This window comes from Oryza sativa, chromosome 5 (assembly GCF_034140825.1).
Source record: "Oryza sativa Japonica Group chromosome 5, ASM3414082v1".
NCBI classification, from domain to species: domain Eukaryota; kingdom Viridiplantae; phylum Streptophyta; class Magnoliopsida; order Poales; family Poaceae; genus Oryza; species Oryza sativa.
In genome coordinates, this window is record NC_089039.1 from 26,612,170 (window position 1) to 26,625,485 (window position 13,316).

At 44.0% G+C, this 13,316-nt stretch overlaps 4 protein-coding genes across 6 annotated transcripts; 3 read left to right on the forward strand and 1 right to left on the reverse strand.

The window, feature by feature from the left end:
- Positions 1 to 396: 396 nt before the first annotated feature.
- LOC4339427 (uncharacterized) lies at positions 397 to 3,052 on the forward strand. The gene is made up of 2 exons (XM_015783523.3): positions 397 to 873; positions 2,450 to 3,052. Exons 1-2 carry the CDS (start codon positions 494 to 496, stop codon positions 2,682 to 2,684), a joined length of 615 nt encoding a protein of 204 aa, XP_015639009.1. The 5' UTR covers positions 397 to 493; the 3' UTR covers positions 2,685 to 3,052.
- Positions 3,053 to 3,570: 518 nt separating this feature from the next.
- Positions 3,571 to 5,464, forward strand: LOC4339428 (uncharacterized). The gene is made up of 3 exons (XM_015783530.3): positions 3,571 to 3,642; positions 3,761 to 3,956; positions 5,072 to 5,464. The coding sequence occupies exons 2-3, from the start codon at positions 3,766 to 3,768 to the stop codon at positions 5,256 to 5,258; spliced, it is 378 nt and encodes a 125-aa protein (XP_015639016.1). The 5' UTR covers positions 3,571 to 3,642; positions 3,761 to 3,765; the 3' UTR covers positions 5,259 to 5,464.
- Positions 5,465 to 6,451: 987 nt separating this feature from the next.
- LOC4339429 (CLP protease regulatory subunit CLPX1, mitochondrial) lies at positions 6,452 to 10,112 on the forward strand. Of its 3 annotated transcripts, none has more exons than XR_010741368.1 (14): positions 6,452 to 6,732; positions 6,957 to 7,015; positions 7,094 to 7,194; positions 7,278 to 7,357; positions 7,496 to 7,546; positions 7,865 to 7,939; positions 8,026 to 8,103; positions 8,340 to 8,396; positions 8,866 to 8,936; positions 9,018 to 9,134; positions 9,214 to 9,318; positions 9,403 to 9,465; positions 9,580 to 9,702; positions 9,769 to 10,112. XR_010741368.1 is itself a non-coding variant. In XM_015783526.3 (14 exons), the coding sequence occupies exons 1-14, from the start codon at positions 6,529 to 6,531 to the stop codon at positions 10,087 to 10,089; spliced, it is 1,488 nt and encodes a 495-aa protein (XP_015639012.1). In that variant the 5' UTR covers positions 6,452 to 6,528; the 3' UTR covers positions 10,090 to 10,112. The 3 variants fall into 3 exon arrangements, 2 of the variants coding, with proteins under 2 accessions (XP_015639012.1, XP_015639011.1); XM_015783526.3 differs by having other exon boundaries at positions 9,035 to 9,134; XM_015783525.3 differs by lacking the exon at positions 7,278 to 7,357 and having other exon boundaries at positions 7,094 to 7,277; positions 9,035 to 9,134.
- A 220-nt stretch (positions 10,113 to 10,332) lies between these two features.
- On the reverse strand, positions 10,333 to 12,574 carry LOC4339430 (pentatricopeptide repeat-containing protein At3g49240, mitochondrial). Its single transcript, XM_015783524.3, has one exon. It carries the CDS (start codon positions 12,477 to 12,479, stop codon positions 10,557 to 10,559), a length of 1,923 nt encoding a protein of 640 aa, XP_015639010.1. The 5' UTR covers positions 12,480 to 12,574; the 3' UTR covers positions 10,333 to 10,556.
- Positions 12,575 to 13,316: the final 742 nt, after the last annotated feature.

Below are 13,316 nucleotides of genomic sequence, written 5' to 3' on the forward strand. Positions count from 1 at the left end.
GGATATTTCCATTCGGTCACAACAGTAGTCAAATTTTAAATTTTGAATTGATTGGATTTCTCTTCTATAAGTTTTATTGGCTGAAAATACCTAGATTTCTGTGCATTAAATCAGTATCCAAAAAAAATATGTATGAAAATTGAATTCCAGAAATATTTATACTCCTAGATTTAGGAACCAAGAGAACAAAAATAGACCAAAGGTAGCGGAACCAATGGTCTGGGCCTGGTCCTGGGCCTGGGCCTGTTCCCATATGGGCCTCACATTTCGCTTCGGTAAAACCGCCTCATCATTCATCACGTCCATCTATATTCTGCCACGTGGCACAGACGCGAGCCGACCAGACCAGTCAACTTTCTAGTTTCTAGGAGTACTGCAGTGTGGAGGCGTGTCCCCGCACCGCTCTCCTCCCCCTCCCCCCTCTCGCCTCGCCGACCTCTCCACCTCCCCGGCGACTCGGACTCGTCGAAGCCGCGCTCGCCTACGACCACCCATGGCGCTCCTCCCCCGCGCGGCGCGGCTGGCGGCCCTCTCCGCGCCGCGCGCCTACTCGTCCGCCACGGCGGCGGCGGCGGGCGCGGGTGGCTCCGCGTCGCCCGCGCCATACGGCGGGGCGCCGCCGCCGGCCGCGAACTCCAAGGCGGCGGAGTTCGTGATCTCCAAGGTGGACGACCTGATGAACTGGGCGCGCCGGGGCTCGATCTGGCCCATGACGTTCGGGCTCGCCTGCTGCGCCGTGGAGATGATGCACACGGGCGCCTCCCGCTACGACTTCGACCGGTTCGGCGTCATCTTCCGCCCCTCCCCGCGCCAGTCCGACTGCATGATCGTCGCCGGCACGCTCACCAACAAGATGGCCCCCGCGCTCCGCAAGTCCGTACACTTGCGCCCTTTACCTTGCGTTCTTCTTTACATATAACCATCAAATTTGTGATTTATTTCGTATCGTCTCTGAGAGAAGAGTAGCAATTTTCTGTTAGGATGCTCTATTTTGCACTTTGAATTGGTTGGTGATGCTGCTTATATAGACTTCGGTAGAGGAGGGCGATTGGATTGGGGATTTTTTTTTTGTCATGTCAAGTTGCATACGATGTTTAATACTTCATTGTGCAGATTCTTTTTTGCCGGGTCGGCCGAACGAGGCCGACCAATTTCATTAAGAATGATTCTGTGCAGATCAATTTTTTTGCAGATTCTTTTTTTTATCCTTATAGGCGTCAATCCCTTGCGTGTTCCTCATAGGAGTAGATAAATTTGCGCTTAGTCTGAGCTTCCCATGTGTTCACAGCTTCGGTTTTGTATGGCATATGCCGTTGAACTATTTTTCCTCTTAGATTATATAGAGAATTGTATACTGGTTTAGCATGCGTTTGTAAATCAGAGGCACGTGCATTTTTTAGTGTCAGGAATAGAACAGTGTCGTGCTTGTTCAAATATCATAAGGGTTCATTGAATAGAATAATGGTTTTCCATATCAAAACATGAGCCATGTGTCTTGTGAACATGGTTGATGTAAGTACAACTGCTAAATATGCATTCATATCCACTTCTGTTAGTTGAAAGTAGTTAAGTTTTGTACTTAAAGAGTGATTTCCCTTCATTGTTTCTTTTATTTGTAGCTATGTAGTACCAATATTAGAATTGGTACTGTTTCTAATGCATTATTAGGACTTAGGATATGGAGAGTGCAATTCGTTTAAATACATTTTGAATAAAATTCATAGGTACTTCGATGAGTTTAAACACCTCATGAATAAAATTCATAGGTACACAGTACAATAATATTTTGTGTGCTTTATGTGTTACATTCCAACTTTCTATGCTGAAATAAAAACATGTCCATTTGCTTACTCAGAGAATCCCATGAAAGCAACAAATCTAAATGTATGCATCTTGTAGAAGAAAGATTGCTGGTTCCTTAGTGGAGTATGGTCACATACTTTAATTAATTGTAGTACTTCGTCCAAAAAAAACCCTTCAATTGTAGTACCTTTGCAAAATGTATGTATATGGTTATCCTAGGGAGTATAGCTATTTTTCTTATAGGAATTTGGTTTAACCTCTGCAAGTGTGCCTATATGGTTACCCTACGGAGTAAACCTATTTTCTTATGAGAATTTGGTTCTGATTGCCGACATGTTTATTGCTTTTTGAAAGAACAGTGTTTTTTGTGTTGATGATCTCATGGTTCTCAAATCTCAATGTGCGTGTATTATGGGAATCATAAGGAATAAGGACCAACAGTAAAAAACATAATATTGGTTGGAGACCTTTAAAACATGCGTACATGTAATTTTTATGTGAACTACTAACTGACAGACACCTGTGTAAACTTGGTGACCTTCTCCTTAGTGGTTGTCTTTTATTCACTACCAGCTCAATACCGATAGTCGCACAGCTATAGTTTGCAATGTTGCTGACATTTGTAGCTGTCTGTTGTTCTCTGCAGGGTTTACGATCAGATGCCAGAACCTCGATGGGTTATTTCAATGGGCAGCTGTGCCAACGGTGGTGGATACTACCACTACTCCTACTCCGTTGTGCGCGGATGCGACAGGATTGTTCCCGTGGACATCTACGTCCCTGGATGCCCTCCAACTGCTGAAGCTCTACTGTATGGCGTCCTGCAGTTGCAGAAGAAGATCAACAGGCGCAGGGATTTCCTTCACTGGTGGAACAAGTGAACCAGCACTTCTCTGCTTTCCTATCTGCTACGAATACGATCCTGTCAAAATGTTATCGAGCTTCTGTGTTAAATAAAGGAAAGCGTGTGCTTTCCGATCATCAAACTCTCTGTAGTAGATGCAGTGATAGTGAGCTCCTGGCTACCTTGATCACCGTTCATGGACAAAAAAACAATTGGTGATGCTGTTGCGGTGTTGCTGCTTTAATACTATGTATAATATTTTGTAATTTGTGTTGTCTTCTACTAGTGATGTAACATTGGGTATGACGCTCAATGGCGTTGTGATGCTGTATACTTTACCAACTTGTGTAAATAGAAGTGATGATAATATAAAAAAAATTAATAGAAGTGATGATAAATTGTTAATGGCTGCTATATGTTCTGATTTCTTTACTCATCAGTCTATATAACTTGTATATTGGAGAGTTCAGAAGTTAAGTCATGCGTACTTTTTGTTTTTTTTCTTTTTATCCCAATTTCTTTCTTTTTAACTACAGTAAATATAAAGATAGAATGTACAATTGCTGACCTTGCACGATGACGTGATATGTCCACATGACGTTTTTATGGCGTTTCTTTTGGACCGAAGGACTATGTTAAACCAATTGATAAATCTTGAGTATTTGTTTGGATAATTTAAAACATCAAAGACTAAATTGACCATGGGGCAAAATTCCAAAGCCTATATCACTATATGGGCTATTCACCCGCAGATAAAGTAAAAACTATCCGGGTAACAAACGAATAGTAGATAGTAGGAAACACCTGAATAAAAATACTCCTAAATCAAATCGTGATTTACCCAAACTAAACCGGCTTTGACCCCTTCCCCAAGCCTAAAAGCCCCAACCCTTTTATACCTCCCCACAAGAGAGGCAAAATCCGCTCGCTCTCAGACTCGCGACGCCGCCTTCTTCTTCGATCCCCTCTCCCTCCGATCTCCCCCTCCCCCGCAGGTAAATCAGAGAAACCCCCACTAGATTTCGAATCCAAATCGAGGCCTCTTCCTCACGATCTCACCGCATTTGCTGTTGCGATTCCCACCTCGGGGTTTTGTGGTTCGGTTTGGAGCAGATCTAATGGCGGCGCTGGCGTCGAAGCTGGCACAGATGCAGGCGAAGGCGTGCGACGCGGCGAGGTTCGCGGCGAAGCACGGGTGCGCGTACCACAGGGCGCTCATGGAGAAGAACCAGAAGTACGTCGCCGACCCGCCCACCATCGAGAGGTGCCAGGAGCTCTCCAAGCAGCTCTTCTACACCCGCCTCGCCAGGTCGGTCCACCCTCACGATCTCCCTCCACCTTCTCCACGATCTCTTAGTCCTCCACATCTGAATTATCTCTATTGTTTAGATTGCGCACTCCATTAGAACACGATCTCGATCACTTCCACATTATGGAAGGCCGAATATGGGATTCTAATCATCTATGGCGAAACCTAATTATGTTGCCTAATTAGATAGACCAGCAATTTTGGCTGATTGTTTTAATTGAATAAATTAGCAGCACATCATGTAAAGTGACAATGCAGGAAATTGGTACCATTGAAAGTCTGGAAATTGCAGTGTTGAAAAGTGTGTTATTTTTGGTGATGTTCTCCTGCTATATCGGAAGTTAGAATAATGATCAGCGATGTCTATTCCATCCATCCTAATAATGGAATCTATGCTTCCCGTCTCTTAGAAGCTGAGCAATGCATAATGCATAATGGTCATGTTGTGAACATAGTCCATAGTGATGCATTGCAACCGTGTTTTGAGGATGTTAAGTATTTTTGCTGAACAAGTTGTCACGTTGCATGCAATTAGCCATGGAAAACAAGTTCCTCCTAAATTCTATGTAAATGAAGACGCAAGAGATGGGTAGTGGGTTTATATGGTAATGTGGGTTGAAAGTCACTGATCTTGGCCTTAGCAAGATTGATCTGATGAGAAGCAAGCTTTATTTGAGTTTTTTTTAACTGTGAGAAATTACTTTGTTTTGAGCCAATGCTTTTCTCTTGGACAGAGTCCCAGGGATGTAATTGTTCCTGATCAGCCATTTTGTCTTCATTTGTCTTTTGAGAAGACCGATACTAGTTATTTGTTTGAGCTGCATTTTGCTTGTACTTCATAGAGATAGAGTAGTAGTTTGTCTATTTCACCATTATTATTCATCCGTGTTGTGCTAAAAGTGCGCCTTCAGTGCACATTCCTCTGGTTGTCTTTGCCAGTGCTATTATGAATTATAATATACATCTGATATGGTGCCATAATTTGATGATTCATTACATAGGTGACAGAAGATACTTGATCATTCATTTGATACCATAATTTCACTCACATTATAAGGTGCATTTCGTATCTTCAATCTCTGTGTCTTTACTGACTAGTGACACATTTCTTGCAGCCTTCCTGGTCGCTATGAGGCATTCTGGAAGGAAGCGGATCAAGTGAAGAACTTGTGGAGAAACAGAAAGGATCTGAACGTTGAGCATGCTGGCGTTGCTGCACTTTTTGGCATTGAGTTGTACGCGTGGTTCTGCGTTGGTGAGATCGTTGGTAGAGGATTTACTTTCACTGGCTACCATGTCTGAGTGCTAAGCAACCACATTAGTCGCCGACTCGCCGTTTCTCATTGAAGACTCTGCTAGAGTGTTAGGATATCAGTTTTTTGAGATGGGATGACTGATTGATTCAGAGTTTTGTTTTCCGAAATTTCTCGATGCTGGTGTAACAGACGGCTCAGTTAAACCAACATGACGAAGTTCAATAATTCAGTGAATCGTAGTTGAAGTATGCAGTAATTTTTCTCCGATATTTTATTGAATATTGATGCCATTGATTGTTTTATTTTGCTGCGTGTTTGATGCCAGTTCTCATTGTCGCAAGCATATAGTTTCTCTGTCTCTCTGTATGTGGACATGCACTTTTCTCCTTATCTTTCAGTTCAGTGACCAAGTCTGCTTTTAGCAAATTTCAGTTTAGCCTCTGTTCTTGATAATTGTCGATTAACATTAGCACCAAGCTTATTGGTGTGCTTATACCTATATACACATTACATTTTGATGGCTTATCTCATACTTATTTCTTCTGAGTTTTGAGTTTTGACTGACAAGGATTTGCATTGCAAACTCGGTTAGTTGATCTCTCCCTGTTTTATGTAGGTTCTTATCCATTACCGTGAATCTGTGATGTAAATGTATGTAACTGCATTACACTTGTCCATTTCTCAGTTAAAGTTTGTATCATTATGTCTCCTCTTCTTAGTTTCAAGGTCTAATATAGTAATCAAATCCAGCTAGATTCTGAACGAACGACTGATGGTAAATTTTCTATGAAGACCATTTGTAAAACCTTATCCAACGTAGACAGCTTGATCAAACACCGGCCGCCCAGATCAAGGATAGATGTGCGGGTAAATTTTTCAAAAAAGAGCCTTGCTAAACGTAACTCTTCAATGTGGGACCCTATTTGGATCGCTATAATTGACAGCGACCCTACCTTGGGCCACCGGACATCGCTTGATCGAACAAAAACGGCCCAGATTAAAACTAAGTTGGGTCCACCTTTCAGACTTATCGAGGAGTAAGGCCCACATCGGACCATCACGCGGTACCGATATTGGGCTGCATTTATATGGGCCTAAATAGTAGCTGCCATGTGGACTTTTATGATGGGCCTCATTTATATGGGCCAACGAAAATTATACTCCGCATTTGCGGTATAATCTAGTATAATTTCGAAGGTTCTGAAGCGAATAATAACGCGCAGGCGAAAAATCGGCAGCGAAGTTAGCTAATCGGCGAACAGATCGCCGTCCGGTGACTGCTCCGGCGACCGGGGCCGGCGGCGGCGGGTGGTCTCATGTACTCCGCCGCTCGCCGCCTCCTCCTCGCCGCCCGCACCGGCGCCGGCGCCGGCGCCGCTTCGCGGTTGTCCGCGGCGGTGTTTGCGCTCCGCTCCTACTCCTCCACGGCCCAGTCCTCGTCGCCGCGTCGGTTCCCGACGCCTAAGGAGATCCGCAGGGGCCTGGACGAGTTCGTCGTCGGCCAGGACAAGGCCAAGAAGGTTAACGAAACCTCCCTCCTCGTTGGTGTGGTGTGTACTGTGTAGCTGATTGGGGGTGTGACCAGTGATGACGCTATGAGCTCGAGTTTGAGCATGAGTTACTTTGCTTTACTACATATATGATCTATCTGCTAGCAATTTACAATTGTGCAAGTTCGATTGAAATTATGGAACTATGTACAAATTTCGCGGCTAGGTTTAACAAGGGTGCTTTGCTTATGCAGGTGCTCTGTGTTGCCGTGCACAATCACTACAAGAGGATATACAGTGAATCTTCAAATTGGTTAGATTCTGGAAATTTCATTTGGTGGTTCAGTTATGCATCACGATTTTGACTTCAATTTCATCTGTGGTGATATAGTTCTATGAAGAGCTCGGCATGTGGCGATGTTAGTATGAGTGGTGATGATGACATTGAGCTTGAAAAAAGTAACATCCTTCTGATTGGGCCGACAGGGTCAGGTGACGCGAACACATACGTGGTTCATCTGTACTGTGAAAATGCTGTTTGCTTATCTCGTTCTTTTGCTATGAACCTATGGCAGGTAAAACACTGTTAGCAAAAACTTTAGCTCGATTTGCCGATGTTCCATTTGTGATTGCTGATGCAACTGCAATTACACAGGTAGGAAAGGCTGGTTCAAGCATTCTGAAAATTTCTTCTATGTGTGCTTACTCCAGCGTGTCATGGCTATCGTGGCAAAAAAAGCTGATTGTGTATGCTATTTTCTTCTTTCTGATGCCAAAACAACTTCCTTTTCAGGCTGGGTATTCAGGTGAAGATGTGGAATCTATAATCTGCAATCTTCTGGCGGTATGTAACAGCCTATCACTCTCTTTCTGGCCATTTATGTACTCTTTTGGGCTATCTAGTGTTCCTAATATTTTAGTTGAATACTGTTTTACATTATTTTCCTAAGCTACCATGCTACTAACAGTTCTCCTGCAAATTGTTAATAACCAGTTCCTTTTTGTGTATAATGAATCTTGGATCACCTATCATCTGCAAGAAAATGTTTTGGTGCCAATAGCTACGTTGGGCATAATCTGAACAGGATCAAGCTTATATATTAAACTATTAACCATTAACCATAAACCATATATTGCTTTTCTGACATGTTCTTCCTTTTAGGCTGCTAAGTTCAATGTGGAAGCCACAGAGCGCGGGATTGTTTACATCGACGAAGTTGATAAACTCATAAAGAAGGTCATTGAACAAATTAGTTTTGAACTACTTCCGTGCCTAGCGAATGTTTCTGCACTTGCAATAATTGGATACATTCCCACATCCAGGTTGAATGCAATGAGGACAGGAGGGATGTCTCTGGAGAGGGTGTCCAGCATGCTTTGTTAAAAATATTTGAAGGAACAGTAAGTGCATATATTAATCTTCTGCTCTGTAAAGTAAATTTATCTTTGTATTTTTCATACTTGGTAATTACACTAGCCCTTCTGAAGAGAGTGAGATCTGATTAACAACACATGTAAGTATATGTCAATTAATGCATGTGTGACTGATGCTGACCATAATTTTTTTTTCTCCCTGAATGTACATTCAGTCATGTTCTGTCTCTGAAATAAGACCCATTTGTTGCTATCATTCTTAGGTCATCAATGTACCAAGAAAAAGAAATCAAGATAGTATATCCGATGGTTATGTCGAGGTATTGATTCTGAATCTTTTGATTAAGTTGTTAAGTCAGTTAAATTGTTTTGTTAATAGCTACCTTATTGTTTATCAGCATGATAGTTTTGCTACAGAACGAAGTTATGGGTTCTTGATTTCAAATGTAATTTATCATTGGTGTTGTCGTACTCTGCAAATTGCATTTGTGGTTCAAAGTCGAAGTAATTACTAAGTTCCATCTGTCTCTAAATATAGGTTGTTGTGGGATTTATATAGGTAACCTTTTACTTTGATCATTGCTGAATTGGAAATATATAGAATAACTGCCTGTTTCTTCCCTATCTTAATGAAATTGGTCAGGCCGGGCAAAAAAAGAATAACTGCCTGGAAATAATAAAATAGGATTTTTTTTTCTTGCAAGATACTTTTTATAGTTCCAGTATATTATGATCAAGAACACTCAAAGTAGGTTGTTAGAATTTAAAAAGACTTATTTTGTGTTGCAGGTTAATACCAAGAATATACTCTTCATCTGTGGAGGTTCCTTCTCTGGCTTGGAAAAGATAGTATCAGAAAGGTTGTGCACTTACAAATAATACAAACTTCTATAATTCTCTGAATTGTCCATCTTTATCCAGACTTATATATTGCCTTAAAGTACTTGTGCTATTGAAGACACCGAAACTGTCATATGGGGTTTGGACTTCCAACATCTGGTGATCTGCGAAACTGTGGTTGGACAAATGCTATCGGGGAATCATGCTGTGTTGAAGCTGTAAGATCAGTTGCTGACATTTGTCAAACACATTATTTTAATTCCACATAGAGATAATTTTCAACGATTTCCTACTTAGATTGAAAGTGATGACCTGATTGCATACGGCCTCATACCAGAATTTATTGGGAGGTTGCCAATAACAGTTGGCTTGAATGATCTCAGTGAAGCTCAATTGGTTCAGGTAGCAATGGTTCTATAAATTTGTAATTTTATGCAATTTATTTTTGACCACATATTCCTAAATGAATCTACTTTATCTCTTCAGGTTCTCATGGAGCCAAAAAATGCAATAGGAAAACAATACAAGAAGTTGTTTAAAATGAATGATGTGAGTCTGGTTCTGTTGTATTGATTGTTTTGATTCAACTGCAAGTTATGATTAAAAACACCGTCTTCTGTGGTATGTTAACAACAAACTATTTTCTCATTTTACCCATGTAAGGTCAAGCTGCATTTTACTGAAAATGCTTTGCGGTTAATAGCAAAGAAAGCAGCTTCACGAGAAACAGGGGCTCGAGAACTGAGATCTATAATGGAAGATATTTTGACAGAAGCAATGTTTGAGGTGACTTGCACATGCCGTAACTTCTATCAACATCGACCAGCACTAATTTTTTCGTTCTATTTGCAGATTCCTGATGCAAGAGAGGGAAAAGAGAAGATAATTGCTGTTCTTGTTGATGAAGAGTCTGTAGGGTCAGTGCATTCTCGAGGATGTGGAGCCAAGATTTTCCGGGATGATGGAGCCTTAGAACTATATGTTTACCAGAATAATATTAGACTGCCAGGGTTAATCCCTGGGAACCCTAAACGTACTCGCATTGTCAGCTTCTGCCTTTTGGTCGCTTTGTCAGCAACTAAGCTGTGGGTTTACCATACATTTCACTGCTTCTCCTCGATATACGAATGGGTTGTGTCGATACTATGTAAAGCCAACATTTTTACACAATAAAGCATAGCATTAAGCTTTATTTTCGTCACGGTGTCATTGTTGTCTTTTTGATAAATGGGATGCAACAAATTTGAGCCTGGAAATATCTGGGGCTCACGGTTCACCTATAATATTTTGATATTTTTCACAACTGCCAAGGTTGGTCTCCGTAATACAGAGGAGAAAGAATTGGTGGCAAATTGAAAAGGAAAGTTGGCAAAATATTTCACACTGCACAAATAGAAAAGGGCCTTTAAACCGTAATGCATCAAAATTTTGTGGCCGTCATTTTATTCGTATGCAATAATTGCAGTTACAAAAGACTCAACCAGAGTTACTGCCGTTTACTCATTTGACACCAAATGTTGAAATCTTCAGGCTTCTGAGAATTTCAATTTACTGATCGATGCTCTTAGAATCGATATAAAATGACGGGGTTATCAGATCCACAGGCAGACTAAGACATGATTTCCTGTGGTCATCAAATGTTAGTGTCCATCTCCTTGTTTAGTTTCACCTCCTGAAGAAGTGCCTTGAAGCGCACCATCTCCAGCTGATGTGATTCCAAACCTACTCTGAAACACACCATCCAGTGAGTTTGCATCAGGTGCAGGTTCTCCTGTTACATTTTCAGTCTTCCTTTTATGGCCAAGGATGGCTTCAATGGCAGCGGCACTAGCTCTAGCTGCAGCCTCGTCCTTTGCAGCAGCCTCTGCCCTCCTCTTCTCCCTTTCTTCCCTTGCAAGAGCTTCTGCCCTTGCCTTCTCTTCTTCTGCCCGAGCCGCTGCCTCAGCTTTTTTCTCCTCCACATCCTCGTATAGTTTGGTTATGTCACCTTCCCTCCCTGCTTCACGGAGTGCGCCTTCCAATAGGTCCCTCATTTCATCGCTGAACACCACCTTCTCATCCAAAAGAATATCCTTTGCGATGTCGATTGATTTATCCAAACTAGCTTCACCAATGTACGCCTTTAGCAGTGCCTCATAGCTTGCAATGCTTGGGCTAATTTCTTTCCCCCTCATCTTATCGAGATACCCATGGGCATTGTCCAGCATACCAAAACCAATTAGGCCATCAACAATCTTATGATAGGCAGTTGCGTCGGGCTTCAACCCCAACTCAGCCATTCCGTCAAAGTAATTAATGCCTTCATCGATGCGATCAACCCTAAAGCACCCTTGCATCAGTAGCACATATGTTTCCTCGTCTGCCTTAAGACCACTTTCTCCCATCTCCTTGTATAGCAACTCGGCCTCACTTACCAACCCTTGAAGACTGAGATGCCGGATCAAATTATTATATGCTGCAACATCAGCAACAACTTCCCACTCCCCCATCCTCCTGAACCAAGAAATTGCATCACCGAACCTACCAGCAGCGCAGTAAGCATCCACAATCACACTGAAGCTTCTCACATCAACAGCAATCTTTAGTGGAGGATCATGCTCCCGAAGCATTCTTTCAAACAGCTCGATCGCATCATCCAACCTTCTGTTCCGCCCAAACGCATCAACCACACCATTATAACTCTCAGCTCCAAACCTCACCTCCGACTCTGCACCGAGAACCTCTTTGTAACACTCCATTGCCTTCTCCTCCATTCCCATAAGGAAGTAAGCCTTCATGAGGCTCCCATACACAATGCCATCAAGAATCGGCTCGCGGCCAATCTTTTCCTTCAATTCTTCGTACAATTCCACGGCTTTGGCGCCATCACCGGCTTCCACGAACCCAGCCATGAGAAGGTTGTAGACCTGTGGATCGGGCCCGACGAACCCGGAGGCCAGCATCTCATCCTTGAGCTCGAGGGCATCAGTGAGGCGGCCATGGTCGACGACGAGGGACTTGACGACAACGCGATACGCGGTCGGGGACGGGGGCACGGGGGATCCAGGGCGCGAGATGAGGCGGAGGTGGTGGAGCGCGGCGTCGGGGAGGCGGCGCGCGGCGAGGGCCGAGAGGTAGAGCGCGTAGGTGGCGGCGGTGGGCGGGACGGCGGCCTGGAGGGCGAACCGGTGGAGCGCGAAGAAGTCGTCGAGGCGGCGCGCGCGGAGGAGCGCGGCGAGGACGGCGGCGCAGGTGAAGGAGGAAGGGCGGCAGTTGGAGTGGAGCGCGTGGCGGGTGAGGAGCGCGGCCTCGGCGAGGTCGGCCCCCTTCTCCCCGTCCTTGGAGGAGGGGGACAGGAGCGCGAGGATGCGGTTGTGGAGCGCGAGGCGCGACGGCGCGAGCGACGGGAGGGGCTCCGCGAGGCGCACGGCGCTCGGGGACGGCGGCGGCGTGGGGGGCGTCGCGACGAACGCGTCGCGGCGCCGCGCCCGGCGGGACGCCGCGGCCGAGGCGGCGTCGGCGTGCGCGAGCGGGAAGAGCGCCGGGACGAGGCGGCGCGCCGAGAACGGCTTCGACAGCGACATCTCCCGCGGCTGGGCCGGCTGCGGCGGCGGCGGCGGCGAGCGGCGAGCGAGGAGAGGGTTTTGGGGACTCTGGGGCTATGGGAAAATCGCAAGGCGGTGGCCCGAAGGCGGTGTTTGGAAAAAATACGCCTTCTCTACAAAGAAACGGATTTTCGAGCCACACTTCAAAATACTTCTGCTTTTCTCGGGGATTGCGAAAAAAAAATACCACCTTCATTTCATATTATAAATCACTTTGATTCTTTTAGTCAAATTTATTTAAGTTTTATCAAATTTATAGAAAAATTTAATAACAACTATATAAAATACCAAATTAGTCTTATTAAAATAATATTATTTATTTTTTGATAATATGTTTGTTTGTGTTGAAAATATTTTTATGTTATATATATATAATTATTTGCAAGAAATTCATGCTGGGGGGAGAAAAACGAGCAATTTCGAGCTTCGTATCAGCATATGCTATTCCCTATTGGAAAAAAAGAATATGCTTGTGGGAATAAATGGCCATACATCACTCTTGCATTTCTTTGATTGCAAATTTCCAAGGCAGAAGAAAATATGTGCCAGGTGGAGCAGTATGTCATTGTCAGGAACAACAAAGAACACAAGAAAAATTTCCCAAAATCCATTTCTCACAAACAGAAAAAGGAAAATTTCCGAAGCTGCCACCACAAGCCAAGCTCAAAAACTCCAGTGTCGACTCGAGCTCACTGGGTCCAAGACCCCGACCGCACTGGCCGCTCCGGCCACGCGTCCGCCGGCGATTGGCCGCGCCGGACGCCGAGACGGCGACTCCGACCACCCGAGAATCTTCGCAGTAATATGCCACCGTGG